Here is a 27,585-nt window from a genome sequence, read left to right as displayed (position 1 = left end):
GAGGAAAAGGAGATAGGAAGGGAGGAAGGAAGGAATCAGTTGTGTCTGAATGGGGCCCCTGGACACTGGGTGACTGGGGCAGTTTGATAAGGGGGTGGGCTGTTGGGCCCCCCAAGGCAGTGCTCCAGGGCTACTCCCGGCTCTGCTCGGGTATCCCTTGTGCCTTGATCTGGTGCTGGAGGGTGAGTCTGGGCTGGCCATGTGCACGCAGGCACTGTAGCCACTGTCCTGTCTCACTGGCCCGTGGCTGGATTATTTGAGCCGTGAAGGGCTTTGCTCCTGGAAGCGGAAGAGGCCAGGTAGCGTGGCCTTCCGAGGCGGAGAGGAGAAGGCTTCTGGGGGTGCCGCGGCCATGCCTTTAACAGCTTGGAAGGTCACTCCGTGGACTCAGGGACAGATGAGAGAAAAGCCAGGTGGTGGGCGAAGAGTGCTGGCGGGGACCCCGTGGGGTGAGTCCAGAGTAGGTTCCAGCCACTGCTAGGGGTGGCCTTTTGCTGTGCTTCCCTCATTGTGAAAGCTGAGCGCAGGGCAGAGCTGGCACTCTAATGTTTGGGGGCCTGTGGGGTTTTTATTTTATTTATTTTTTAATTTTTTTTTTGGGGGGGTCACACCCGGCGATGCACAGGGATTACTCCTGGCTCTGCATTCAGGAATTACTCCAGGTGATTTTCAGGTGATCATAGGGGATGCTGGGAATCGAACCCGGGTTGACCGCGTGCGTGGCAAACGCCCTACTCGCTGTGCTATTGCTTCAGCTCCATCTTGTGGGGTTTGGGAAAGAAAAGCTCTTCCAGGAGCAAGTATGGAGGGAGGGTGTCCGTCTGGCAAGAGCCGGGAGCCTGGCCTTCCCCTGGCAAACCTCTTCTTTTTGCTCGAGTAAGGACCACTTACTCAGAACATCATCAGTGGCTGATGTTCTTTCTAGGCAGGCCTTCCTGGCGTTTGATAGTGACCGGGTGCTTTGCTGCTGGGGAAAGGTTTCATTGTGCAGAAGAGATGTGAGTGCAGGACCCACTGTGAGGTGCCTGTTGGCTGGCGGGAGTTGAACGGCAGTGAGGACAGTTAGTGAGGAGAAGAGTTCTGTCTCGGCAGTATGCAGTACCCCCCTCTTCCGGTTTGGAAGTCCCAGTGTGTTCTGCTATTTATTTCTCTTCTAAGTGGAATCCAGGATCTGCTTGTCGGAACCTTTTTTTTTTTCCCCATTTTTGCGGTGTCACACGCAGCAATGCTCAGGAGTTACTCCTTACTTGAACTCAGGAATCACGCCTGGCAGGGTTCTGGGGGACTCTAAGGGATCCTGGGGGCTCAAAGATAGGTCAGCTGTGTGCAAGGCAAGCCCACTACTAGCTCTGCTATTTCTCTGGCCCAGGAATCAATTATTTTTGCTGGAGTTTGGGCAAAAGGAACAAAAACAGCTCAATAAAGAGAAACTTAGAGAACACTTTTTTTTGGGGGGGGTGGTGAGGGGTGGTGGTCTTTACAGTTGGGATACTCTGGTTATTCCTGGCTCTGCACTCAGGATCTACTCCTAGTGGTGCTTTGGAGACCATCTGGGCTGCCGGGAATTGAACTCAGGATGGCCACATGCAAGGCAAATGCCCTGCCTGCTATACTATCGCCCTGGCAGGTGCCGGGATTTGAACCAGGCTCACGGCCGCAGCTCCGGGCTGAGCCAGCACCTGCACTGTCTCTTTGGCCCTGCAGCTTTGGCCAGTTTTTCCTTGCATTGTTGCTCTTCAGTGAACCCTATTCTTTTTTAAAATTGTATTGAATCACCGTGAGATAGTTACAAGATTTCATGTTTGGGTTACAATCACACAGTGATCAAACACCCATCCCTCCACCAGTGCCCATTCCCCACGAACCCGGTTCTTGATTCCTCGATTCCGTGGCCCTTGGGAGTCAGCGCCGGGCCCCTGGTTTGGTTTTCCGTCTTTCCGTCCCTCTGGCTGCTACTCAGGGTTTATTTGGGGGCGTCTGGCTGGCCGGGTTCCTGCCACGCGAGCCGGCCGCAGGAGGCCCAGTTGTTCTTTCCTGCTGTCTTCATAGAGTATCTTCCAGTTGTCACTTGCGAAGGAAATTCCTCTCCTCATACCACTTGTAAAAATAGAACTAAAGAAAGAGAGAGTAAAAATAGCAGCATGGTGACTCGGCTTCAGTGGGAGGCCTGGTGGGGTGCTCCCCTTTCCACTCCCCCCCCCCCACCCCAGCTGGCACTTTGTACTGTTTTATCTCCGACTGTGTTTCTCAGGGATGTGTTTATTTATTGGGGGAGGGGCGGTGCTTGGGGCTTATTCCTGGTGCTGTGCGCCTCAGGGCTCACTCCTGAGTATGTGGTGGTGGGGCTGGAACCCGGGTCAGCCACTGAACACTGTCCTGTGACTCCAGCCCCTTCGAAGGCGTTAGAGCATTTGTTTGTTTGTTTGGTTCTTTGCTTTTTTTGGGTCACGCCCAGCGATGTTTGGGTGTGTGGGGGGATGTTACTCCTGGCTCTGCACTCAGGAATCACTCCTGGTGGTCCTCGGGGGACCATATGGGATCCAGAGATCAAACCTGGGAGAGCCTTGAGGGAAGGATCTGTTTCCTGCTGGATTCAGAATGGGGAAAAGTCACTTTAATTAAAAAGTAGGGGCCTCCCGCCCCTCCCCTCTCCTGTCCCCTTTTCCTCCCTCCCACGCCCCCCGCCCCATACATACACCAGCCCAGCCAGGAGTCATCTCAGAGCACTGCTGTGTGGGACCCACTCCACCTTGCTACTCTAAAAATAAAAAATCACAGGAATTTCTTCTGAGCTTAGAAGAGGATGTGTTTCAAGGCTGCACTAATGAGAACCGCATTTGTGTGTCTGCCACCAAGAGTGTAAAACCAGAGAAGTGACTTGGTGAGAAGGTCACTCCCTCTGAGTGTCCCAGAAATGTCAGAGCTGTGTATCAGTGTGTGTGTGTGTGTGTGTGTGTGTGTATACACATACCAGAGCTACTGAAATCTGTGGTTTCCATGGATTTAGAACCTCTTCCTGCCAGACCATGCTGTGGATCAGCCTCATTCTCAGCGGCCTTGTCCTCAGTTTCCCTTTCCTATGCCTTAGTAAAGTCTCTGCAAATTGAATTCCACTCCCTCCCCCCCAAAAAAAAAGCTTTCAGAAAGCAGACCTTAGGCAGTTTCCCCCTGAATACTGTCTGTGGCCAACATATACCAACTTCTGTGGGTTACAGCGTAAGAGGTCTAAGGGGTGTTACTAGGATCGGCTTGTATCTTACAAAAGAAAAGAGGTGGTGGGGGTGGGGAGTAAGGAGAGCTTCCCAGGCCGTTCTCAGGCCCCAGGGGCAACGCCCATCTCAATATTTCGCCGACCAGGCCGGACGGTTCACTGATGATGTGATGCTTCTGGGGGCCACCCCTAGTGCTCTCCTGGCAGTGCTCAGAGAACCAGCTGGTGCTGAGGAGCCACCTGGGGCCCCGCACATACATAGCATATGTCCCTGGCCACTGTTCACAATCTCCTGACCCCCCCCCCAAGTTTATCTTATCCTTGAGCATTGATATTTTATTTACATTTGAAAATTTAAGCGTTGATTTACGAAGTCACTCCTGGCATTCGTTGTTCCAGTACAATCCCACCAGCAGTGTGACCTCCCTTCACCAATGCCACTTCCCACTCCTCCACCACCACCTCCAAGCCTGCCCACTTAGCAAATACAAAATAATTTTCTTTATATACCTCACAGTTGGGCTGGAGCGATAGCACAGCGGTAGGGCGTTTGCCTTGTGCACAGTCGGCCCGGCTGAGCTGGGTTCGATTCCTCCGCCCCTCTCAGAGAGCCTGGCAAGCTACCGAGAGTATCTCGCCTGCACGGCAAAGCCTGGCAAGCTCCCTGTGATGTATTCAATATGCCAAACACAGTAACAACAAATCTCATGATGGAGACATTACTGGGCCCGCTTGAGCAAATCGATGAATAACGGGAGGACAGTGCAGTGCTACCTCACAGTGGTGTTAGTGAAATCTTTGAGGATTCACCAAGCTGTTGAGTGCTACTTGAGCCTTCGGTGCTAGTTTTCACTCACTGAGCTTAGTGGGCGTCTATGCAACTTTTCTCATCAAACTTGGAGTGCTGCTACTGGGCTGGCAATTTGGGGATACCATGTGGCTGCATGTGCGGCCTCATGCTCCAGCATGGGGGGGGGGTTGGTGGGGGCGTGATTCAGCTTGGAGTGTTCACCATCAGTCCTGGAGCTGAGCCTTGTATATGCAGGAGGAGGTTGGATGTGGGTGGGACGCTGAGCCTCTCAGCCTACCCCCGTCCCAAGAAGGCGCCAGAGATCTGAGCCCAGAAACTGCATTACCTGGAACCATTCAGGGCAATGAGATTCATCCTGGGGATTAATTTTATTTTTTATTATGTGTTTATTTTGATTTGTTTGGGGGCCACACCTGACTGGGCTCCGGGCTTACTCCTAGCTCTATACTTAGGAATCACTCCTCACAGGGCTCAGGGGACCGAATGGAGAGCCGGGAATCAAACCTGGGTTGGCCACGTGCAAGGCAAGCACCCTACCTGCTGTTCTGTCTCTCCGGCCTCAAGGAGGCATTTTTTGGGGGGTGGGGGGAAGGGCAGCCACTCTCGCAGAGCTTGGCCAACATGGACCAGCAGTGCTGGGGAGCAGGGGTGCTCTGTGCCGGGTATCACACTTGGGGCCTTGCTCGGGCCAGGACCACATTCTGCTGCTTAAGCTGCTGCTCCCCAGCACCCGGAAGAAGATGCTCTTTCTTCGCGGCAGCATCCTTCATTGTGTTTTTTTTTTAACTTTGTCATTAACAGCCACAGTTTTCGGGCGACAAGCACAGGTGTCTGTTTAACGTCTCGCTCTACACAGAACCACTTAACACTTGGCTCTTTCTCCTCGTTTCCTCCCTAGGTTCCTGGGACAGCCCGCAGCCAAGGTTCTCCACGCGTACAACCCGAGCCGGGAGAGCGAGGTGGTGGTGAACTCCGTGTTCACGGCTGCTCGGCATTTCCACGTGCCTCCCGTACACTGCCGGGTACGTGCCGTCCCCTCGGAAACTGCGCGTGGCGGCCGGCCAGGGCTTCTCGCCGCTGCGGCCCGAAGATTTGACTTTCTGCTCTCTGTCGCCCCGTCTCCCCACTCTCCAAACATTTCCTTCTGTGTTCACATTCATTTTTTTCCCCCAGTGCCTCACATTCATAGTTTGGGTGGTCCTAGACCACTACTTGGAGCAAAAGGAAAGGTCCCAATTAGTAATGCGTGGGTGTTCACCAGCATGGGTAAAGAAACTTCATGGGCTTTTTTGGTTTGGTTTTGTTTTTGGTCTTTGTGCAAAGTGTTTATGCAGAAGCGTTAAGAGCTGACACAGATTTATAGTGTTGATCTCTTCACCACTGATAAGAGGCACTTACTGATAGAGTTGGGACCCTCCCTAGTCAAAAAGAAACAGCACATGGGATGCTGGGAATCAAACCCCGGGTCAAGGCGTGGAAGGTGAACGCCCAACGCCCTACCCACTGTGCTGTCACTCCAGCCCCAACCCCGGGCTGCCTTTTACTCGTGGGTTTTATTATTTTACTTTCCTATGTCTATAGGATGCACTTTTTAAAAAATACTGAGATTCCTGTGATGTGCTGGGGAGAAAGTAATGGGATTGAAGAAGTGTGTTGTAAGAGTAAGCTAATCTTTTTCTTTCTTTCTTTCTTTCTTTTTCTTTTTCTTTTTCTTTTTTTTTCCTTTTTCTTTCTTTTCGTTCCCACCCAGGTAATCACAGTCCCTACTTTTGTATCAGCATGTATCAATTTCCTCATGTAATTGGTTCTTCACTAGTGGTAGCTGGAATGTAGTCTATAAACTTATTACTGCAAAGGGTTGGAGCATAAGTCTTTTTGTCTTGCACATGACCCGTCCCAGTTCACTGCCCTGCACCTCTTAGAGTTAGTCTGCTGAATAGTGCCAGGAGTGAGCCCTGAGCACAGAGCTAAGGCTTGGCCCCTGAGCACCTCTGAGAACCAGAAAGGATGGGTGGGAGGACCTCTGTTTTATTGTTGTTTGTTTCTTCCTTTTTTTTTTTCTTTTCTTTTTGGGTCACACCCGGCATTGCACAGAAGTTACTCATGACAGTGCTCCGGGGACCATGTGGGATGCTGGGTATCGAACCCAGGATGGCAGCGTGCAAGGCCAACGCCCCACCCGCTGCACTACTTGCTCCGGCCCTGCTCACAACCCTTGAGGAGCCTGAGCTTGAAACGTTGGAGGCGAGCATTTGCTCCCATGGACAGGGAGGAGGCGGCGGGAAGAGCTGAGTGGGAAGCCTGAATCCAATCAGAGTGAGGGACAGGACCACATGTGTCAGTCCCAGTAGCTCCCGAGACACCACCATAGAGTGTTGGTTGTTGTGCCACTTGGAAGATCTTGGGGCTCCTGGTCTGCTCAGAGGTGCGGGATGCTCAAGTGCCTGTTAATTGTGGGCATCAACCATGGGGAAGTCTTAGCACGCTCCATACTGATGGGGCTTGCTCCATACTTATGGGGTATTTTCCTTCCAGGTCATTCCAGCTCTGGGGAAGACTTCCTTCCGGATTATTTTCTTACCTACCGAAGAGGGAAGCCTTGAAAGCTCCTTATTTATTAATACCTCCTCCTATGGAGTCCTGTCCTATCACGTGAGTACTGCTGCCTGGGGTGGATGGCCGGCAGTGGACTTAACTAGCCAAGGGGGTTCGTGGGGATTCAGTCCGTGGCATGGCCACACAGGCACATGCTCACAGATGCAGCTACACACTGGCCACATGCACAGTACACACACCTGGGTTTGGACACACACAAACGAACACACGCGTGGACACCCACCCATACTCATCCGCTAAAGGACTTTGAACACACACACACACACACACACACACGGGGGGTTTGGCAAGTTTAGCAAAATTTTAAAAGTCTAACAAAGACTGGAGGCATTGACCCCTGGTTTATGCCACTGAGTCAGGGTGTTGGCACCACCCTTGATGTTCTATAGTGCAAAATGCCAGCTCCCTATGGGCCAAGGGGCGATGACGGGCACCCCCGTGTTCTCCTGTAGCACAAAAAGCGGGCATCGGAATGCCTGACCTGCCCCTCTGGCCAGGCCGCCTTTTCTCTGTGTGGGTGCAGGGATATTCTGGTCAGGGCCTGCGCATCGTGTGTTGGGGCATGAGGGTCGGGGAGCAGATGAATCTTTCTGTTGTGTTTCACCGTCGGGAATTGTTCTTCCATGCGCCTGGAATGCCACTACTTTAACTGGAAGGTGGCATGAGAATTTAAGGACCTTTAGCCATCAGTTTGAGGGTGGAGCAACACCTCGCAGTGCTCAGGGCTTACTCCTGACTCTGTGCTCCAGCTGGATGCAAGATAACCCCTTCCCTACTGTACTGTCTCCCTTCATTCTTTTTTATTTTTAATTTTTGGCTTTTTGGTTCACACCCAGCAGTGATGATGCTCAGGGGTTCCTCCTGACTCTGCACTCAGAAATTACTCCTGGTGGTGCTCGGGGGTTACCATACATGATGCTGGGGATTGAACTCGGGTCAGCCACGTGGAAGGCAAACGCCCTCCCCATCCTACCTGCTGTACTATGGCCCAGGGCCCCCATCCTTAAATTCTTATTGGGCCACTTTAAGCTCAGCATCAGACACGGTCCGATTGGAAAGATTTGCCACAGTGAAGACTCTTAGGCTTTAATACAGCAGTGCTTTAATTGCTCTGGCGGTTTTATTGGTTTGTTTTTGATAGAAAAGGCTAAAGAATTGGATCTGTCGCTCCTTGATGGGCAGGAATACAGATTCCCTTTAGAAGGCTGATGTGCTGATGTGCGGAGCCCTCCATGGCCTGACGCTGCTTTTCTTCCTGCAGGTCTCGGGAGTGGGCACTCGCAGAAGCTCTCCAGAAGGGTCTGCCAAGCAGCTGCCGAACGCCTACTTCCTGCTGCCCCAGGTCCAGAGCATTCGGCTCTCGCGGACACAGGTGATGTCAGGGATGTGTGCGCTGGCGGTTACAGGCTGGGGCTTCTGTTCTCTTTTGGCAGAGCCTGTGTAAAACCCTTTTTATGTAGACAGGCTTGGGATTTTACTTGGTTTCTGCTTTTTTGAGAAAATCCTGATATTTATATATAAGGTTATACATCAAATTGCACTGTATCAGTAGCCCTTACTTCTTCTTCTTCTTCTTTTGCTTTGTGGGTCACACCTGGTGATGCTCAGGGGTTACTCCTGGCTCTGCACTCAGGAATTACTTCTGGCAGTAATTCCTGCCAGTAATTCCTGGCAATAAGCTCGAGGAACCATATGTGATACCGGAGATCGAACCTGGATCGGCTGAGTGCAAGGCAAACACCCTCCCCGCTCTACTATCGCTCTGGCCCCCTTAATTATTATTTTAAAATTTTTAAAATTATTATTAAAAAAAAAACTCCACCCATTGGTGCTTAGAGGCTGCTCCCAGCTCTGTGCTTGGACCATGTGGTGTGGGGCATCGAACCCGGGTCTCTTGCTTGCAAAGCGTGCATGGCAGCCCTTAGAATGTCTGCCCAGCGCCCCTGTAAGTTCCTTTTTAATGACTGTCTAATTCGTGGGGTTGACATTTTACGTTTTCTCCCTCTTCTTTTTCGTTCTTTGGAATGTTGCCTGTTTCTCAGGGTTCCCTCCTCGATCATTTCCATCATTGACAATTTTTCCGTATTGTTGCTTTGGGGCTTGCCAAAGCCTTGGGTGTGTTTTGTAAGGGGAGAAGCTGTTGCAGGCTGTGAATGGCTTACAGAGCTTGTGCAACCAGAGGTGCTTTTCAGGAAGCGGAATCTCTTGAGTGCTGAATCACTTCTGCAGTAGAGCTGGAGAGACAGATAGTAGAGCGGGTCGGGCGTGTGCCTCGTGTGCCCCAGTCGGGATTTGATACCCAGAACCCAATAGGCTACCCCCAAACTCCCCAGGAATGATCCCTGAAAGTCACTGGCTGTGTCCCCAGATCATTTCCAGTGAAAATTTTGTTCTGGTTCGGTTTTGTGCTGGGGCCCGGAGTGAGAGCATAGCGTGTAGGGCGTTTGCCTTGCACGCAGCCGACTTGGGTTCGATTCCTGCATCCCTCTCGGAGAGCCCAGCAAAAGCTACCGAGAGTACTCCTCCCGCACAGCAGAGCCTGGCAAGCTCCCTGTGGCATATTCAATATGTCAAAAATAGTAACAACAAGTCTCAGAATGGAGATGTTACCGGTGCCCGCTTAAGCAAATTGATGAACGACAGGAGGACAGTGCTACAGTGCTTGTTTTGTTTTGGGCTACAGCCGGCAGTGCTCAGGGCTTACTCCTGGCTCTGCACTCAGTGTTTGGGGGACCATATGGAGTGCCGGGGATCAAATCCAGGCCTACTGCGTGTAAGACAAGTGTCTTACCCACTGTGCTATCTTGCGGGCCCCAAAGATCTGTTTTTGATGTCTGAATAGGTAATAGCACATTAAATTGGCCTTTTTTTGTTTGTTTGTCTTGTTTGGGGGCTGCATTCTGCTGTGATCAGGGCTTACTCCTAGCTCTTGCTCAGGGATCACTCCTGGAAGGACTTATATGGTGCCAGGATTGAATCCATGTTGGCCACATGAAGGCAAGTGCCTCACCCACTATATTATCACTCTGGCCCGTAGGCTGGCATTTTTCCTCTTTATTTATTTATTTGTGGTTTTGGAACCACACCTGCTGATGCTTAGGGATACTTCTGGCTCTGCACCCAGGGATCACTCCTGGTGGTGCTTGGGGGACCATGTGGGATGCTGGGGGTCAAACCTGGGTTGACCACATGCAAGGCAAACACCATACCTACTGCTCTGGCCCTTCGGGGTGACTTTTAAATACTTTGTCTTCTTATGTTGGTAGATAATAAATCTTTATATTCTCACAATTTTCAGCAGGTACATGATTTGCAAATATTTTTTTGGCCATTCTCTAGGCTGTCTTTTTATTTGGATGGAATCTTTTGAACTGGCAAAAGTGATCAGTTTTGATGAAATATTCCGTTTGGCTGTCATTTCCTTGATTACCTAATAGGCCTTGAGTGTCTCATCTAAAATGATCAGCATTCTCCTTTGGGGCTAGAGAGGCAGTGCAGAGCTTAAGCCTCGCACGTGGCTGACGCTAGTTTGATCCCTGGTGACACCATAAGGTCCCTTGGAGCTCCCAGAGTGATGTCTGAGCACACAGCCAGGTGTAAGCCCCGAGCAGCATTGGGTATGGCCCAAATAGTCCAAAAGAAAAACAAAGAAAGGAAAAAGGAAGAAGAAAGAGGAGGAGGAGGAGGAAGAGGGGGAAGTAGAGGATAAGGAGGAGATGAAAGAAAAGATTGTTGGATTTAATTTTAGTGAGATCTGCGTTCAGTCTGAGGGGGTGGGAAAACAATTTTCTTTCTTTTTTTTTTTTTTTTTTTCTTGCTTTTGGGTCACACCCGGCGATGCACAGGGGTTACTCCTGGCTCATGCACTTAGGAATTGCTCCTGGAGGTGCTCAGGGGACCGTATGGGATGCTGGGTATCGAACCCGGGTTGGCCGCGTGCAAGGCAAACGCTCTACCCGCTGTGTTATTGTTCCAGCACCCTGAAAAAAATAATTTTCTTTGGAGGGGGTTTTGGGCCAAGCTTGAGGTGCTCGCCAGGAATCGTGCCGTTTGTGGTCAGACTGTGTTCGCACAGGCGAGGCAGCCACGGATCATACCACCTGCACTCTCGGGCCCCTTGAAGACAATTTGAGCTCTGTTAAGTCTTTCTGTTCTTGCAGGTCCCTTTGTGGTTTTCTCTTACCCTGCGGCTTGGTCCCTCTCTCCGACTGACCCTGGGGGGTGGGGTGGAGGGCATAGCTCTTTCTCGGCAGTGAGTCAGCTTAGTTAGTGAGCTTCATTTCCTGAGTGTTCCAATAACTGAGAGGGCCAGGAAGACAACCCCCTATTGTCTGCTCTTGTGGTGCAGGAGGCTTTGTCAATGTGTAGACTTTTGGGACTGATCTTTTGTAGGAAATCATTGTTTAGAGCTCTAAACACATAAACAAAAATCTCAAAGCTTAAAAAGGACAGTTTTCCCCCCTTCCTCCCTCCGCTCCCTTCTCCCCATTGTGGTGTGCACCCTGGGATCTCCCGGCTGGTTTCAGCGCTTGCACTTGTGATCGCCGGGGGTCACACCCTCTGAGGTGTGAGTATTTTTACCTCTGCGCTTGCCGGGGCTGCATCCTTTAGTGGTGGTCCCACATGGCTGAGTTGAGATCCCCAACCGCTGGAGCAGCGGAGGCTGGTGTGACTTTGTCCTCTCACCATGCCCACCTTTGACCTCCACGGAAGTCCCAGCGCAGGCTGAGTGAGTGTGTTTTTGCAGGGAGGTCAAGAGCCATGGCTATGAGGTGGAGTTGTGGGCGGGGGGGGGGGGGGGGGGGGGGGGCGGGGGGGGTAGTAGGGTGGGTGGTGGTGCTTCATTATGGTAATGATATTCATATCCCTTGACTTAGTAATTCATGACCTGAGAAAGAGGAGGACAACTTAAATAGTACTTTGCAGCATTTTAATCACGGCTGAAAGCAATGGAAGCAATTTTCAAGGCTCAGCAGTGGAAAGATGGTCTGATAAATTTGAGTATTTCAACATCTAGACCATTAAGTAAGTTCTTCCAGGCTCCTCTCTGACACCGACGAAATAATGTCTGACAGGTGAATAGCTGGATGTGAGCTACACCAGGCTTCCTAAACTTGTTCCACAAGTTACCCCTTTTTCCCAGGAAATTTTCCGTTGGTCCTGGGTATATAAATTAAGGAATAGTAAATAGAGTAAAATAAAGGTTGGAAGATAATATGTAAACATCGTTGTGTCAGGCTCATTAAAAGAGTTTTTTATTTCTATTTTAAATTGTTTCAGTTTCTTCACATGTCATCTGTTGAGATTTGAGGAGTGTTTCAGCAACTTGTTGGGGTGAACGAGAGTTATTTGAAGTGAGCATTATCCCCAGTCAGCATAAGGGATCCCTGTAGTGGGAACTTGACTCAGACTTAACAACTTAGGTTCTTGTTACTGGGATCCTTGTGATGTTTATTATTCAAAATGGGATAATGAGGCAGCACTATGAAGCCCAGTGAGAGTTTCGTCTGTCTTTTGAGCAGTGCCAGGGATGAAGCCCAGGGCCTCACACATGACAAGAGGATGCTGTACCTCAGGGCCACATTGGCTGTCTTCAGAGAAGCTCTCTGCTGGGATGCACGATCAGGACAGACAAGACAGTCCTGCTATGTTTGTGTGTGTGTGTTTGTGTGTGTGTGTGTTTATGTGTGTGTGTGTGTGTGTGTGAGAGAGAGAGAGAGAGAAACTCTAGTGCAGTGTGTCTGAGACAGTGTGTGTGTGAGAGAGATAGAAAGTATATGTGTGCATATAATGAGGAATTACTGCTGTAGTGCTGTGTGTGTGAGAGAGACTGAGAGAAAAAAACTAGTGCAGTGTATGTCAGAGTGTGTGTGTATGTGTGTGTGAGAGAGATAGAAAGTGTATGTGTGTATGTAATGGGGAAATTAGTATTGCTGAAGTGCTCTGTGTGTGTGTGTGTGTTGTGGTGTTGTGTTTCTGGACCATGTACAGGCGAGGTTATTTCTGGGTGTTCCGTGCACTCTGCCCAGGTCAGCCCAGGAGTTCCTGCCCTTTGAAGCCTGGCACAGCCTTTGCTTCTGGAATGGTGCAGTCAGGCCTCGTGCCTGCCTTCCTGGACTACATCACTGGGTCTGTGGGAGCCTGCCAGGCTGTGGGGGTGGGGACCCCGAGTTGCTGGCCTGCTCTCTGCTTCCCGAGGGGCCGTCTCCAGCGGTGGCGATCTGGAAAGGAGGCTGGGAAACGAGTCAGGACCTCAAGACACCTCAGAATCTCGGTTGTCCTCTTCCCCGATCCTCCGCAGAGAGTTCAGTGAGGTAGAGCTTTCCTGAGTGTGATGGCTGGGAACCCCTCCCAGGGCCTCGAGCACTCCTAATGCTTTTAATAACAGGCCTGGGCCTGGTGAAAGTTGTTTGATCTTTTTTTTTTTTTTTTTAACAAATAAAAATGATAGGTTGTCAGACTCTGGAAAGTTATTAGCGTATGTGCCATGACTTAATTTTCCTGCCTCCCTGAAGAGAGCCAGGCAGTGGCTTGAATGTGTAAAATGTTCTTTTTTTTCCTCCTGGGTCCTCGAGTGATTTGGTGTAGGGGACCGTGGGGGGCTGGGAGGGGCAGGAAGGGAATGGGGGGAGGCAGCCTGGGAAACCGGGTACCTCACGTGCAGGGGGAGCCCTGGGTTCAATCCCCAGCACCTCATTAAACATGATTTGGGTGGGGTAGGGACAGAGCCTAGTGGTCACACATGTGCAGGGACCTAAGGTCAGTTCCCCAGCCCCAGGCAACCCCCCAGCATCGCCCCATTGTGGGGCCCAAACACTGAACAGTCCAGCCCCGATACCCCCCCACCCCCACCCCGGCCTCCTCTTCAGCCCCCTGCAGAAGAGACTGCAAGGAGAACAAGGTCGGATGTGTGGGGCTTCCCCATCCCTCCCTGTCAAGTGGCGTCTCCTCCTCCGGTCCACGTTGTCTCTCGAGTCTCTCCCTCTCCCTCTCAGCTCGCCCGTTGCCGCCTTTGCCTCCCCCTCGCCTGCCCATCCACCTGCTCCTCAGGGGAAACTGGAGTCTCAGGAACAAGCGGGACACTTAAGCCTTCGGTTCTTGCTTTGATATTTTTGGTTTGGGGAGCCCTGGTCCTTGTGGTACTCGGAGTCATTCCTGGGGTTGCCGGGGGAGATGGCACCGTCCTGGGGGAAGCTCCCTGACCCACAGCTTTTGTTTCGTGTGTGTGTGTGTGTGTGTGTGTGTGTGTGTCTCCCCGTGTGTGTGTCCTAAGGAGCAGGAATCGTCTTCCTGTCACTGACCTCGCAGTTCAGTCATGTGGAGTGTAAGCAGGTTGCCGAGACGGCATAAACCACCTTCCTCGGGAAGAAACGGTCACCTCCACCGTGTGCCGGCTCAGGAAGTGGGAGGCCTTCAGGCTTGTTTTGGGTGTTGGCGTTTTAGCCTGTTCCAGCAATATAAAAGCATTTTTGTTTGATTCCCACCAATATGTCACTCTACTCTTTCTGGATTTTTTTTTTTTTTTTGAAGTAGTGCAAGTGAGAGAATCAGGAGTTGGCAGCTGAGGTGCCACCTTCTCTGGTGTGAGCTGAGGAGAGAGTGTGGAGCTGCCCATCCCTGAGGTGGGCCAAGGCGTCGGGGTGCTAGATGGGAATTCTGAGGAGAGAGAAGAGCTTCCACTCTCCTCACCCTTCCAACTCAGGTCCTCGTCTGTCCCCCTAACTGGCCTCCTCTCCCCTTGGACCCTGGGCCAGAGGAAGGTTGAGGAGCACAGTCCTGAGGAGAGGTGGTGGGGGGCTCTCTTCGGACTGAGGAGAGGTGGTGGGGGGCTCTCCTCGGGCCTCATGAGGGAAAGAGTCTGTTTCCGTTGTTGCGCTTGACCCCTGTGGTTTACCTCCTTTTTCCTGAGTCCAGGGCGTTGTGACAGGAAGATCAGCGACGCCACAGTCTCTTCCCCCGACACCTGCCCACTCCCACTTCTGTTGGTTTCTCAAACGCTACACACGGAGAAGAATACATCACCCAGAATCTTCTCCAAGGCCACACTAACCCCATTGTTCAGAGTTTATATCCTGACTTTTCCTAGATTTTTCTTCTTTTTAATAATGAGATTCTACGGGCCAGAGAGGTAGTGCAGTGGGTGGGGCGCTTACATTGCACAGGGCTGACCTGGGTTTTATCCCGTTACACCCCACATGGTCCCCTGAGGCCTGCCAGGAGTCACCCCCGAGTGCAGAGCCAGGAGCAATCCTGGGCACAGCCAAGTGTGGGCCACTGTACCCCTCCCCCCTCAAATAAAAAGGGCCAGAGAGACAGTTTGTCAGGTCAGGGACTCGGGAGGTGCTTGGGAGTGTTTCTGACTGTCCTGGGGAAGCAGGTGGGATGGGGGATCCAGCCGGGCCCGCCTCCTGCGAGGCTGTCCATCTGTCCGGTCCTGTCCATCTCTGGCTTCTTTATTTTTTTAAAAATTTTTTTAGTTTTTGCTTTTTGGGTCACACCCAGCGATGCACAGGGGTTATTCCTGGCTCTGCACTCAGGAATTACTCCTGGCTGTGCTCGGGGACCATGTGGGATGCTGGGAATCGAACCCGGGTCGGCCGCGTGCAAGGCAAACGCCCTCCCCGCTGTGCTATCGCTCCAGCCCCTCTCTGGCTTCTTTAAGCCACCCTGCGTTGCCCACTTGTCCCGCGACTCCCACCACCCTCCCTTGGTTTGTTCCAGCCTCACCCTGGGGCTCCAGCAACCCCCACTTGGGGAACCGCGGGTGTCACTCTTTGAGTCCTCTCTTGCGTGGCCCCATCTCACGGTGGCTGCGCCCCGGGTGTTCAGGCAGGGCCCTCCTTGGTCACAGTTAGAACATCAGCAGCCCGCAGCAGAGGGCCTGGCTGGGCCCCAGGTTCAAGGCCCGAGCCGGGCCTCTGACCCCCACTTGCTACTTGCTCAGGGCCCAGAAGCGGCCAAGTGTTATAAAAATAACTGTTTTGGGCCTGTGCCACACAGCGTGACCTAGCGAGGGGACGGCCCCGCTCAGCCTGCTGGGCACCGCAGCCAGCCTCAAGGAGAGACAGGGCCAGGCTGCCCACTGCATAGGCCGACGCCACCTGCAACGAGCCCTGAGTGGCCGTGCAGCCTCGAGGGACTGATGTTTCTCAGGGAAGGTGCAGTGGTGTATGCAGGGCTGGGGCAAACTGTGTGTCTCTTGGGGGATCGGAATTAATTGGGAAACAGAGTTAAGAAAAGGTTGTATTTGTGTGTGTGTGGGAGGGGGACATGATCCCTTTTTGTTTGTTTTTTGATTTTTGGTTTTTGGGTCACACCCAGCGATGCTCAGAGCTTTACACCTGGTTCTATGCTCAGGGATCACTCCTGGCAGTACTTGAGGGAGCATTTGCAGGGCCAGGGGTTCAGCTGGGATCAGCTGAGCGCAAGCCAAGTGCCTTAACCTCCTGTACTATCATTCTGGGCCCCTTATCAGTAGTTTTGTTTTTTGACCCCGTGATGCACAGTGGTTACTCCTGGCTCATGCACTCAGGAATTACTCCTGGAGGTGCTCAGGGGATCATGTGGGATGCTGGGAATCGAACCCCAGTCGGCCATGTACATGGCAAATGCCCTCCCTGCTCCAGCCCCCTTGTCCGTAGTTTTAAACCAACTGGAGGTGCTCAGGGGATCATGTGGGATGCTGGGAATCGAACCCCGGTCGGCCATGTACATGGCAAATGCCCTCCCTGCTCCAGCCCCCTTGTCCGTAGTTTTAAACCAACGGCTGTGTCTTCTGAAACTCCAGGCACCCTGAGAAGCTCACCTGTGTGAGAGTCTCTCAGATTGAGGTTTGGAATCTTTGGAGGGCAGAAACGTGAGTGAAGAGGAACCTGAGAGTCACATGAATAACTGCTTCATGCAAGGTTTTCACAGTTGCTCAGTCCTCATGTTAAGTGTCCCGATTAAGTGTCCCGATGGTTCTGTTTACCTTCCGGTAATGCTCTGGGCTCTTTTGGCTTAAAAGACAGGCAGATCAGTCTGTTTTAATTGAAGCAGAATGATTTATTTTTTAATTTATTATTTTTTTTTTTTTTTTGCTTTTTGGTCATACCCAACGATGCTCAGGGGTTATTCCTGGCTCTGCACTCAGGAATTATTTCTGGCGGTGCTTGGGGGACCATATGGGATGCCAGGGATTGAACCCAGTTCGGCCGCATGCAAGGCTGTGCAATCACTCCGGCCCTGAAGCAGGATGATTTTCACTTAATGAAACTTCCTTAGAAAGAAATGCGGGGAGATAAAGAGAGGAATCCATGCTCAGGAGGGAATACGGCTTCTCCAAAATAGAAAGAGGCAGAAAGAGAAAGAACATGTTCAGGGGAGAGGCCCTGACTTGAAAGCCCCCCAAGTTGCTGGGGGGCGAGTCATATGCCAGTTCCTTCAAGTGGGGTTTTCTCAGCACTGTCAAGTTCATCTGGACCTTGTCACAGGGAAAGCTTGCACTAGTAATGGTCTTTTCATAACCAGGACCTTTTGATTCTTCTGTTACTTCTCCTTTGCTGAGGGGTTGGTCCTCTAGGTGGGGCCTTGGATTTCTGTGTGCAGTTTCTCTTTTTCAAAGAGCTCTGGATTTGCATCACAAAGAAATGTGTTCTCCATGCCTCTGGGTTTGGGAAGGGCTGGCTAGCCCTTAAATTTCCTTCTTTCCCAGATGTGTTTCACAGGGCCCTCTTACCTATCTGCCTACACCCTTTCACCCCTAGAGATTTCCAGGGTTGCATGGGTCTGTGTCTGACTTCTGTCTTTTCTTCAACGCAGACCCTGGGATTGCTCTTGCTAACGGACGTCATTTGAAATGATTGAGGGCTGTCAGCCTGTGGTTTTCTTTCCAGTTGAATTGGGCGAAGTTCCTCCCCCGCCCTCCACAACCCCCCCAATCACTCTGTTCCTGGTGCTGCACACAAGGAAGGAGCGGGGGGTTCCCCCGTCTTGTGTTTACATGTCTACATCACCCCCCCCCCCCACCATGCCAGGCAGAAGGTGCGTGAGCACTGCTGCCCCTGACCCTGGGGTGTCTCTGGGCCTGGTTCTCTATTGCCGGTTTCCATGTTGGAGAATTTCCAGACTTTAGGACACAGGGATTCTCTTGGAATAAAAACTCACAATTGGTGGGACTGTTGGGTCGCGGGAGTCGAGACACAGGCTCCGCATGTGAACCCCAACAGAAGTCACTCCTAAGCACTGTGTCCAGAATAGTTCTTGAGCAGAAGCTGCAAACCCCCTACAGAAAAAAAAAGTGGACCCTGTTAGAACTTTTTTTCCCTTTTGTTTCCTCTGGCTTTATGGCTACTTTTAGATTGTTTTTTGTTTGGGGGTGGGGGCACACCTGGTGATGCTCAGAGTTATTCCTGGCTCTGCACCCAGGAATCACTCCTGGTGGTGCTCAGGGGACCATAGGGGATGCTGGGGATTGAATCCAGCTTGGCAAATGCCCTCCTGCTGTGCTAGCAACCTGGCCCTCCCCCCAACTTCCAAAAGGGAGTAATAGTCTCCACTTTATGTGAGCACTGCAGAGGAGTGTGTGTGTGTGTGTGTGTGTGTGTGTGTGTGTGTGTGTGTGTGTGTATACACACGTGTGCTTTTCCTATGTGGAATGACTAAACTATGCAGGACAGCCAGCTGCACCACCAGCGTGGGAAGTTTGCCAGAGGGCTATTCGGGTGGGGCTTTTCTTCCATCATCGGACCCCGGGCACACCCCCAGGCTGGGCAGCTGCTCACGTTCTTTGTCAAGTCCAGATGCAATGGAAAGAGCTTTCCCTCCTGAGAGCAGCTGCGCTATGCTCGCACGCCCCCTGGTGGGGCTTGGAGGTTCTTCCTCCAGCCAGGGGATTCAGATCCTAGTTTATTCATGTTTTTAAGGATCCTTTGGGAGCCAGAGAGATAATAGTGCAGCGGGTGCGGCAGTAGCCTTGCACGTGGCTGGCGCAGGTCTGATCCCCGGGACTCCATAGGGTCCCCCGAGCACCTCCAGGATTGATCCCACAGTGATCCCAGACACTTACTTCTTGGCGGAAGCAGAGTCAGGGAGGAAGGGAGCTTCTCTTTGCTTTTGCTTTTGATCTTGGGACTTGTTCACAGGAGGCTGCATGAGAAAACATCTAGTTCTTAAGGTTTTAATTGCCATTTGCAAATCGAGGCGGGGGGGGGGGGGGGGGGGGTAATGCCTGCAAAAGCACCTTTGGTTAATGTTTGCTCCCATTCACAAGCTCGGCTAAACTCCTGTAATACTTTTACTGTGTTTCAAAACGTAATTTATCCTCCTCTCCCTGGTGGTTTTAAAAGCCTGAGTGACAATTGAAGTCATTACAGCTGCGTTTTTATATACTCTCCCAAGGTAATTTGTATAAATCTCACAAGTTAAACATAATTGAGCCTCTGTTTCATACCAAGTCTTCTTGGAATGAATAGATGCTTACAGGTGGTGAGGGGAGCCTGGGATTTAGGGAGTATCTTTTTCTTCCTTTCTTTTTTTTGGTTTGGGGCCACACCTGGTGGTGCTCAGGGCTGACTCCTGGCTCAGGGATCACTCCTGGGGCCATGTGGGGGGTGCTGGAAATTGAAGGCTGGAAATTGAATGCAAGGCAGGTGCCCTGCCCACTGTATTATCACTCAACCACTGGGGAGTATGTTTGCGATGTTGTCATGGTGATTGCCACAGTTGCCCATACCCTCTGGGGTGCCTTTAGGGTCTCGGCTGCAGGGACAGAAAAATGAACAGAAAACACTCCCATGGCCCAGGCTTGCCATGTGCTGTGCACCCTAACATTTCTGGGGGTCCAGGCCTGCCACCCCCAGGAGCTCCCAAAGGGCTGTCACTCTCATTGGTTTGTGGTGGTGCTCAGGGCTTACTCCTGGCCCTGTGCTCAGGGATCACTCCTGGCAGGCTTTATTTATTATTATTTATTTCATTTATTTATTTACTTACTTACTGGGACCCCGTCAGGCAGTGCTCTGGAAACGGGGCACTAAGTCTGGGGCTTTCGCATGCAAAATACATGCTCCAGCTCTTGGAACCATCACCCCGGCTCCTGCTCAGGTCTTCGGACTTGACGAACTTCTGGATTCTTTTCAGACACCTTTTTTCCCCCTCCCATCTACATCTCTTTCAAGTGTTCGGAATGAGACCAAGTTCCATTTTGAGCTTCTATGTGGTGGTTTTATTCGAGTGCCCAGCTGAGTCCTGAGGGAGCCGACTTTTGTTTTGCTTTTTGAGCCACACCCGGTGATGCTCAGGGTTGACTCCTGGCTCTCACTCAGGGATCCCTCCGGCATTGCTTGTGAAGGGACCACATGGGATGCCAGAGATCGAACCTGGGCCGGCTGCATGCAAGGCAAAGGCCCTACTCAGCGTATTATAGTTTGGCCCCAGGTGACTTTATTTTTTTTTTGTGGGGGGAGGGGTCACTACTCAGGGGTTACTCTTGGTTCTTCACTCAGAAATTACTCCTAGCAGTGCTCAGGAGACCATATGGTCTACTGGGGATCGAACCCAGGTCAGCTGCGTGCAAGACAAACGCCTTACTCGCTGTGCTATCACGCTGGCCGACCTCGTTTTAAATAAAAGTAGACTCCTCTGTTTAAACAAAATGTTCAGTTATGCCCAGCTACAGAGAGAGAGAGAGAGAGAGAGAGAGAGAGAGAGAGAGAGAGAGAGAGAGAGAGTGTAAGCTTTTTTAGGAATTTTGTGTCTCCTGAGGAGAGGTGCGGATTGACTTTAGAATGAAAGTTCAGTGATGGAGGGGCCATTCTCTGTAGGATATTATTATATTATTATGTTTCCAGAACAATCCTCAGAGTTCAGCAGATGGTTGAATGATTATTCACTCTTCATTTTGGCTTCTCTTTAAGTTCTTCTCTCACACACCCTCCCCACCCTCCTTTTTTTTTTTTTCTTTTTCAGGCAGAAACCACTAATACCAGCCTCCTACAGGTACAACTGGAATGCAGTTTACAGAACAGCGTGTGCCAGCAGTTAAAGGTAAGTTGGGGACTGTTCTGATCTCTGACTGCCTGGTTGCCTGTCTCTCAGCTCAGAAACCAAAGTCACATTTCTTCTTGGCGGTAGATATTCCCTCTGTCCCTCCTACAGTACCCTCCTCTGCCTTTTTCTCAAATTCAGAATCTGGGGTTGAGAGACGATAGTATAGTGAATCTGGTGTTTGCCTTGCACGTGGCTGTCGTGGGTTCGATCCCCAGCATCCCATATGGTCCCTCAGCGCTGCCAGGAGTGATTCCTGAGTGCAGAGCCAGGAGTAAGCCCTGAGCCCCCCTGGGTGTGGCCCAGGAACAGAAACAAAAATCAAAACAAAAACATCAGACTCAGAACCCCCAGGTTGGGATGAGGGTTTGCATCGTGACCCCGCTCCTTCCGTTTGCAGAGCTGCCCACTGGAGTTCGAGGATGCCCTGCGGCTACAAATGAGCATAATCGTAACCATGGAAAACGCCTCCAAGGAGTTGGAGGAGAACACGCAGGACCTGCTGGACCACCTGGCCATTGTCTATGTCGCTACAGACAAGTCTGAGGTCTCAGGTAAGGCGGAGAACCTCTGAGTCCTCTGAGTGGTATATTTTGTTGAACTTTGCTCCTCTCAAACCCCTCCCCTCCCCGTTTTTATCGAGGCGCAGTGATTTACGACAGGGCTAGTGGTAATTTCACACATAGATCGTTCCCGCCTCACACCCAATACCAGAAAGCCTGTTTCCCGCCACCAGTGTGCCCCTTCCTCCTCCCCTTTCCTGCCCCTCACCCCAAGCTCAGTTCTCTAGCCCCGCTCTTCATGTGGGTTGCCCTTGGCCACGTGTGGCTCCCGGGCTGTTTCTATCCCACATGTGAGAGGCGATCCTGTGTCTGTGTGCGTGTTTTAAGGGGCCTGCACACGCACTGGGGAGGGCTCAGGGGAGCTGGGTGCAGACAAGAGGCCGGGACCAGGAGCCTGGCTTGCAGTCTTGTAAGACTGTCCTGATGCCTTGGGTCCCCGGCACTCCACTGGCTCCTGGCACGGGTCCCCAGCTTTCCCCATTAGTGCAGCAGATAAGTGGGTGGGTGTGGGTGTGGGTGGGTGCTACAGACTAAACTGCTCTTCCTTGGGAGTCATTCCTGGCTTTCTGGAGCTCCTGTGCAGATTCAGTGGGGCCGACAGGTTTCCACTGGTCATAAAGGAGCAGAGGGCTGGCGGGTCCAGCTGTACAGAGCCCAGAAGCTCAGTGCACTGCAGCGCGTGGGAGTTTCATTTTAGAAACTGACTGGGTGCTGGTTGTTCCAGGGTACCGACCCAGTTTAGAGTAGGATGGAGTTTCGGCATGTGGATGATGTTTGTCCCGGGACATCGGGGTGCTGCTTCCCAGACGTCACCTAGTTGGTCCATTTTATTTGCGGGGAGTTGGGAGTTGTTGGGTATTTTTTTTTAATTTTTGGTTTTTGGGCAACACCTGGTGATGCTCAGAGATGCTAACTTTTTTTTTTTTTTTTTGCTTTTTGGGTCACACCTGGCGATGCATAGGGGTTGCTCCTGGCTCATGCACTCAGGAATTACTCCTGGCTGTGCTTGGGGAACCATATGGGATGCTGGGAATCGAACCCCGATCGGCTGCGTGAAAGGCAAACGCCCTACCCACTGTTCTGTTGCTCCAGCCCAGGGCTAACTTATTTCTGCTCTCTGCTCAGGGTTCACTCCTGGCAGGGCTCGGGGACCGTATGTGGTGCCGGGGATAGAACTCGGGTAGGTCGGGCGCAAGGCAAGGGTCTTACCTGCTGTGCTCTTGCTCTGACCCAATGGCCCAATGGGGCCCCATTTTCTTGAGACTCACCTGGATACTGAAACAAACGAGAATATTGCTCCTGGTTCCAGTTGCAGTGCGTTTTTCTGTTTTGGTTTTTTTTTTTTTTTTTTTTTTTGGAGGGGGCTCTGAGGTACTCCCGTCTTGATGCTCAGTGACCCTTACTTCCAGGAAGCTGGAGGGGGGTGTTGTCAGCTTGGAGGCTGAGTCCCAGCAGGAGAGGGACCTTGCTCTTAATCTCACTGCTGTTTTTTTTGTTTGTTTGTTTTGTTTTGTTTTGTTTTGTTTTTTAAGCTTTTTGGGTCATACCCGGCGATGCTCAGGGGTTACTCCTGGCTCTGCACTCAGGAATTACTCCTGGGACCATATGGGATGCTGGGGATCGAACCTGGGGAATCGAACCCAGGTCGGCCACATGCAAGGCAAACGTCCTACGCACTGTGATATCACTGCAGCCCCTGCTCTGATTCTTTCCTGCAGGTGATTCCACAGTGAATATGTACGTGCTCCACTCAGGAAACAGCCTTCTGTGGATACAGGTACTTAGCATTGCGTCCGCGGTATCAAAATCAGGCATCCAAATGCACCTTTAGCTGCAAATCCCGAGGATCCTTGGGAAGGGGGGGTGGAGAGAGAAACCCTGACCTTGGCACTCCGGCTTCCTGCCTTCTCCCTGGCCTGGGAAAAACCCTGTGTCAGGGAGGGCTGCCTGCGCTCCTTCCAGTGCTGTCGGAGCGGCTTTCACTGAGTCCAGTGGGAGAGAGACAGCGTCACCCGGCTGAGAGTAGCGCGGGGGGTTCTGTGTTTGCTTCCAGGACGTCCATCATTTGTCGCAGAGAGAGGTGCCGCCCCTGCAGTTTGAGCCAGTTCTCCTACCGACTTCTACAACCAACTTTACGAAAATCGCCTCTTTCACTTGCAAAGGTACAGATAGGGTATCAGAGGGACGGTCCCAACAGTGGGTGGGGACAGCGGTTTCTGGGAAGTGACTCACAGCCACAGATTAGACATGGTTGAAGAGCTGATTTATCTGAGGTAGCTGGATGGAAATGATGACGGTGGATGCCACAGGTATAAAATTGTGACTTGAGTTTTAAATGTTTTCGCTTTGGGGCCACACTCCTGTGGAGCTCGGGGGTCACTCCTGACAGTGCCAGGAGACCGTGTGGCGTCAGGGTCTCACTGGGCCGCTCGTGTGCAAAGCCTGTAAGCTGTCTCTCCCGCCTGGGGTTTTGCCTTGCAAAGCTTAACTCACTCGGTGGTTTAAAAGCCAGGATGTTAAATATGGTTTTTGTTTTGGGGCCACACCTGGCGATGCTCAGGGGTAACTCCTGGTTCTGCACTTAGGAATCACGTCCGACTGTGCTCGGGGGACCATATGGGATACTGAGGATCAAACCTGAGTCAGCTGCGTACCACTTTTCCAACCCTCAGGGTGTAAATAAGTTGATGGAGTTGCTGCTGCTTCCCTCCACAGAGGGGTCGGACTGCCCGTTTGGCTTCTTTGCCTGGCCAGCTGTGTAATGTCGAGTAAATCGAGGGCTGGCCTTAGCCTGCTTTCTGTTAGAAAGACTTCTGCAGGTTGGAGTGACAGTCCAGCGGCTAAGGAGCTTGCCTTGCATGCAGTCAACCTGCCTTTGATCCCTGGTACCCCATATGGCTCTCTGAGCACTGCCAGGAGCGATCCTTGAGCGAGGAGCAAGCCCTGAGCACCACTAGGTGTCGTATCCTATAGGGTCCCCGGAACCGGCCAGGAGTGAGCCCATACTGGAAGAGGGAACATATCAAAGAAGAGTTCTGCAAAGGCATGCAGATGGATTTCTAACATTGTAAATGTGCCCTGTGCCTCCCTTATAGTTAAGAAAACATTAGGACGATAAGAGACATAGAAGTAGGATTGGTGAGAAGAAAGACTTGGGGTCTGCCAGGACTTGAGCTGGTGGCTTCAGAGACTGGCATTGTGAGCTCACAGGTTCCCGTATGAGAGCTCCCGTGGGGTGCCGGGCTACGAAGAGACCGAAGGACGGTCAGGGCAAGCGTGAGGTCGTGAGCTCAGTGCCTGGTATCAGCACGTGAGCGAGTCAGACTCACATGGTCCCTGAGCACGGCCAGTGTGACTTCCCAAGCAAACCTAAATAGAAACATTACTATTGCAATCTACTACTAGTTTTGATTTTTGTGGGTTTTTTTGTGGGGGGGGGGATGGCTGGAGTGATAGCACAGCAGTAGGGTGTTTGCCTTGTGTGCAGCCAGCTCGGCAGAGCCGGGTTTGATTCCTCCGCCCTTCTCGGATTGCCCGGCAATATACCGAGAGTATCTCGCCCACACGGCAAAGCCTGGCAAGCTACCTGTGGCGTATTCAATATGCCAAACATAGTAACAACAAGTCTCACGATAGAGACGTTACTGGGCCTGCTCGAGCAAATCGATGAACAACGGGAGGACATTGCTACAGTGTGTGTGTGTGTGTGTGTGTGTGTGTGTGTGTGTGTGTGTATGTGTGTGATTTTGTGTTTGGTTCTTACCTGGTGGTGCTCAGGGCTTACTCCTGGCTCTGTGCTCAAGGACCCACTCTTGGCAGTCTCGGGAGAGCACGTGGAATGCCTAAGATTGAACCCAGGTTGGCTGCATGCAAAGTGAGGGCTCTACCTGCCGTACTTTCTCTCCAGCCCCAGGGGTACATCCTGACGTAGGTGGCATTGGGAGGGAACATGGATAAACTGGAAATGTCAATGTACATAATGTGCTCTTGGGTCTGGAACTGTACTTACCTCTAAGAGCTTAGCCAAAGCTCTAACCTCTCCGGGTAATTCAGGTGTCAGCTACAGAAATGTGTGTGTTTGTCAGACCAGAATGACGGCCTAGACACGGGAGACTGGTTAGCATCTATAGGTTGTGCGTGTAGCTGTCTGAGCACAGCTGGGCATGAAGGCATTCACCTGGGTACCTGGGCAGAGGTGCCCAAACCTTTTAGGGTTATTTTCTCTTAAGATAGTTGGGAAGTCTGGGTGAAAGATAATTTTTCACTTTATTTTTAAAAAATTATTATTATTCACTGTCACTGTCCTCCCGTTGTTCATCGATTTTCTCGAGTGGGCCCAGTCTCCATTGGAGACTTTGTTATTACTGTGTTTGGCGTATTGAATACGTCACGGGTAGCTTGCCAGGCTCTGCCGTGCGGGCAAGATACTCTCGGTAGCTTGCCAGGCTCTCCGAGAGGGGCGGAGGAATCAAACTCGGGTTGGCCATGTTGGCCACTTGTAAGGCGAACGCCCTACCGCTGTGCTGTCGCTCCAGCCCATTATTATTATTATTATTATTATTATCATCATTATTGTTATTAAGGACTAGAGTGATGATAGTACAACAGGTATCTCTCCCACCCCCCCCCCCCATCCCCCCATCCCACCCTGCCTCTGTGGCAGGACATTCCCTTTTGTTCTCTCTCTCCTTTTGGGTGTTGTGGTCTGCAAAAGAGGCATTGAGTGGCAATCATGTTCGGTCTATAGTCTACTTTCAGCATGCCTCTCCCATCCTGGGCGCATCTTCCCAACACCCTTTACTTGGTGCTCCCTTCTCTGTCTGAGCTACCTTTGCCCCTGGAGTGTGCGGCTGGCCTCCAAGCCATGGAGTGAACCTCCTGGTATTTATCACAGCTATTCTTGGGTGTTAGTCTCCTATTTTGACCAGTAATTTTATTTTTAAGTGTTTGTGTTTTGTGGTAAACCCTAGGTAGAATATAGAATTAGACGTTACTGTCAGGAGTTCACGATTCAGCCCCAGTGACTCAACAGTCTGTGCTCGCTCAAGGATGCTCAGAAAAGCTATTTTGATAAATGAGCAGTTCCACTCTGGGGAGAGGCTCCTCCTGGCGGTGTATGGGGGCTCCCGCCTTGTTCAGGTCTCTACTTGCGCCTCTCACCCCAGCCCTCTAGGCTTCGTTTCTCACTTGAGTCACCTTGGCAGACCTATGAAGCACCTTCTCACTTAGCGAGTCCTGATCTTTGTAGCGGACCCAGAATTGAGATGATGTTTGCAAAGGGGAGCCAGTGGTTATTGGTGGCAGCTGGATGCGGCAGGACAGGTGTGCCGGAGAATTTATTGGACCAGCTCTATCCAACGCACATTGGTAACAGAGCCAGGAAAAGGAAGTGACTAGGAAGTCGTAAAGAAAGCACCTATCTTGTTTTTATTCAGGTGCAAAAAAAAGAAAAGACATTTCGGGTTTACCTCTGATTTTGTTGTTGTTGTCGTTCCGTAAAACAGCTCCATCATGTGGAATGAAAGAAGATGTGACGCAAAGAAAGAACACTCCAACACTAAATTCTTGCCTGTCCTTTCCTGTGGTTCACGGGTGAGTGAATGCCGTCTGTGTTGTCCCAGCTTGCCTCTGGCTGTGGGGTGTGTGTGTGTGTGTGTGTGTGTGTGTGTGTGTGTGTGTCTTATAATGGCCCGGAGGTGATTATAGAACAGAACTGCTCGGATCCTTGGAGCCTCCCGCTCTCCATGGTTTATCGCTGTGTATCTGTGGGGTAATTAATGTCCTAGAAATGATTATAGAACATCCTTGGAGCCTCTTGCTCTGGAGGCTGGCCTGCCCGCCTCCCCCATTCTCCTTCCCTTCCCTTTCCTCTCCTTCCCCTTCCCCTCGCTCTCCCCTTCCCTTTCCTTCTTTCCCACACCAAGCCATGTTCAGGGGCTTCTCCTGGTGCTGCACTCCGTAATTCCTCCTGGTGATACTCAGGGGACCACATGGGATGCCGGGATTGCACCCAGGTCTGCCTTTGTGCAAGGCGAGTGCTGTCCCCACTGTACTAATTGCTCTAGCTTCCTCACCCCATATCCTCACCCCTCGTTTCATCCAGCACCCCCACCCCCCATTTTTTCCAGTCGTCTCTGTTTCACCATGAAGTGCTAATGCCCAGGGGAGAGGAGTGGGAAAGAGGAGGCCAAGTGTCACGGGGGAGGGGGGAAGGTGTCCTGGAGTTGACAGCTGGGATGGGAGAAAGACCTACAGGCCCCACTAGGATGCCTGAGGGGATTTGTGGTGTCCAGGGTCCCCTCTGGGAGCCAGCCTGGCCTGGTGGCTGCCCTCGGCTCTCTGCTGTTCCACTTAGCGGCATA

At 51.6% G+C, this 27,585-nt stretch overlaps 1 protein-coding gene across 1 annotated transcript in view; it reads left to right on the top strand.

Moving 5' to 3' along the window:
• TMEM131L (transmembrane 131 like) overlaps nt 1-27,585 on the top strand; it is a 132,112-nt gene that overhangs the window by 60,638 nt on the left and 43,889 nt on the right. Inside the window, exons 5-12 of the mRNA XM_056118918.1 lie at nt 4,921-5,044; nt 6,558-6,674; nt 7,900-8,010; nt 20,583-20,660; nt 21,061-21,214; nt 22,942-23,000; nt 23,277-23,385; nt 26,728-26,815. Coding sequence (XP_055974893.1) covers nt 4,921-5,044; nt 6,558-6,674; nt 7,900-8,010; nt 20,583-20,660; nt 21,061-21,214; nt 22,942-23,000; nt 23,277-23,385; nt 26,728-26,815 — 840 coding nt within the window. The remainder of the gene's footprint in view (nt 1-4,920; nt 5,045-6,557; nt 6,675-7,899; nt 8,011-20,582; nt 20,661-21,060; nt 21,215-22,941; nt 23,001-23,276; nt 23,386-26,727; nt 26,816-27,585) is intronic.

The sequence above is a fragment of the Sorex fumeus genome, unplaced genomic scaffold (assembly GCF_029834395.1).
Source record: "Sorex fumeus unplaced genomic scaffold, SorFum_2.1 ptg000039l, whole genome shotgun sequence".
Lineage (NCBI taxonomy): Eukaryota > Metazoa > Chordata > Mammalia > Eulipotyphla > Soricidae > Sorex > Sorex fumeus.
This window is presented reverse-complemented; position numbering and strand designations above follow the sequence as displayed.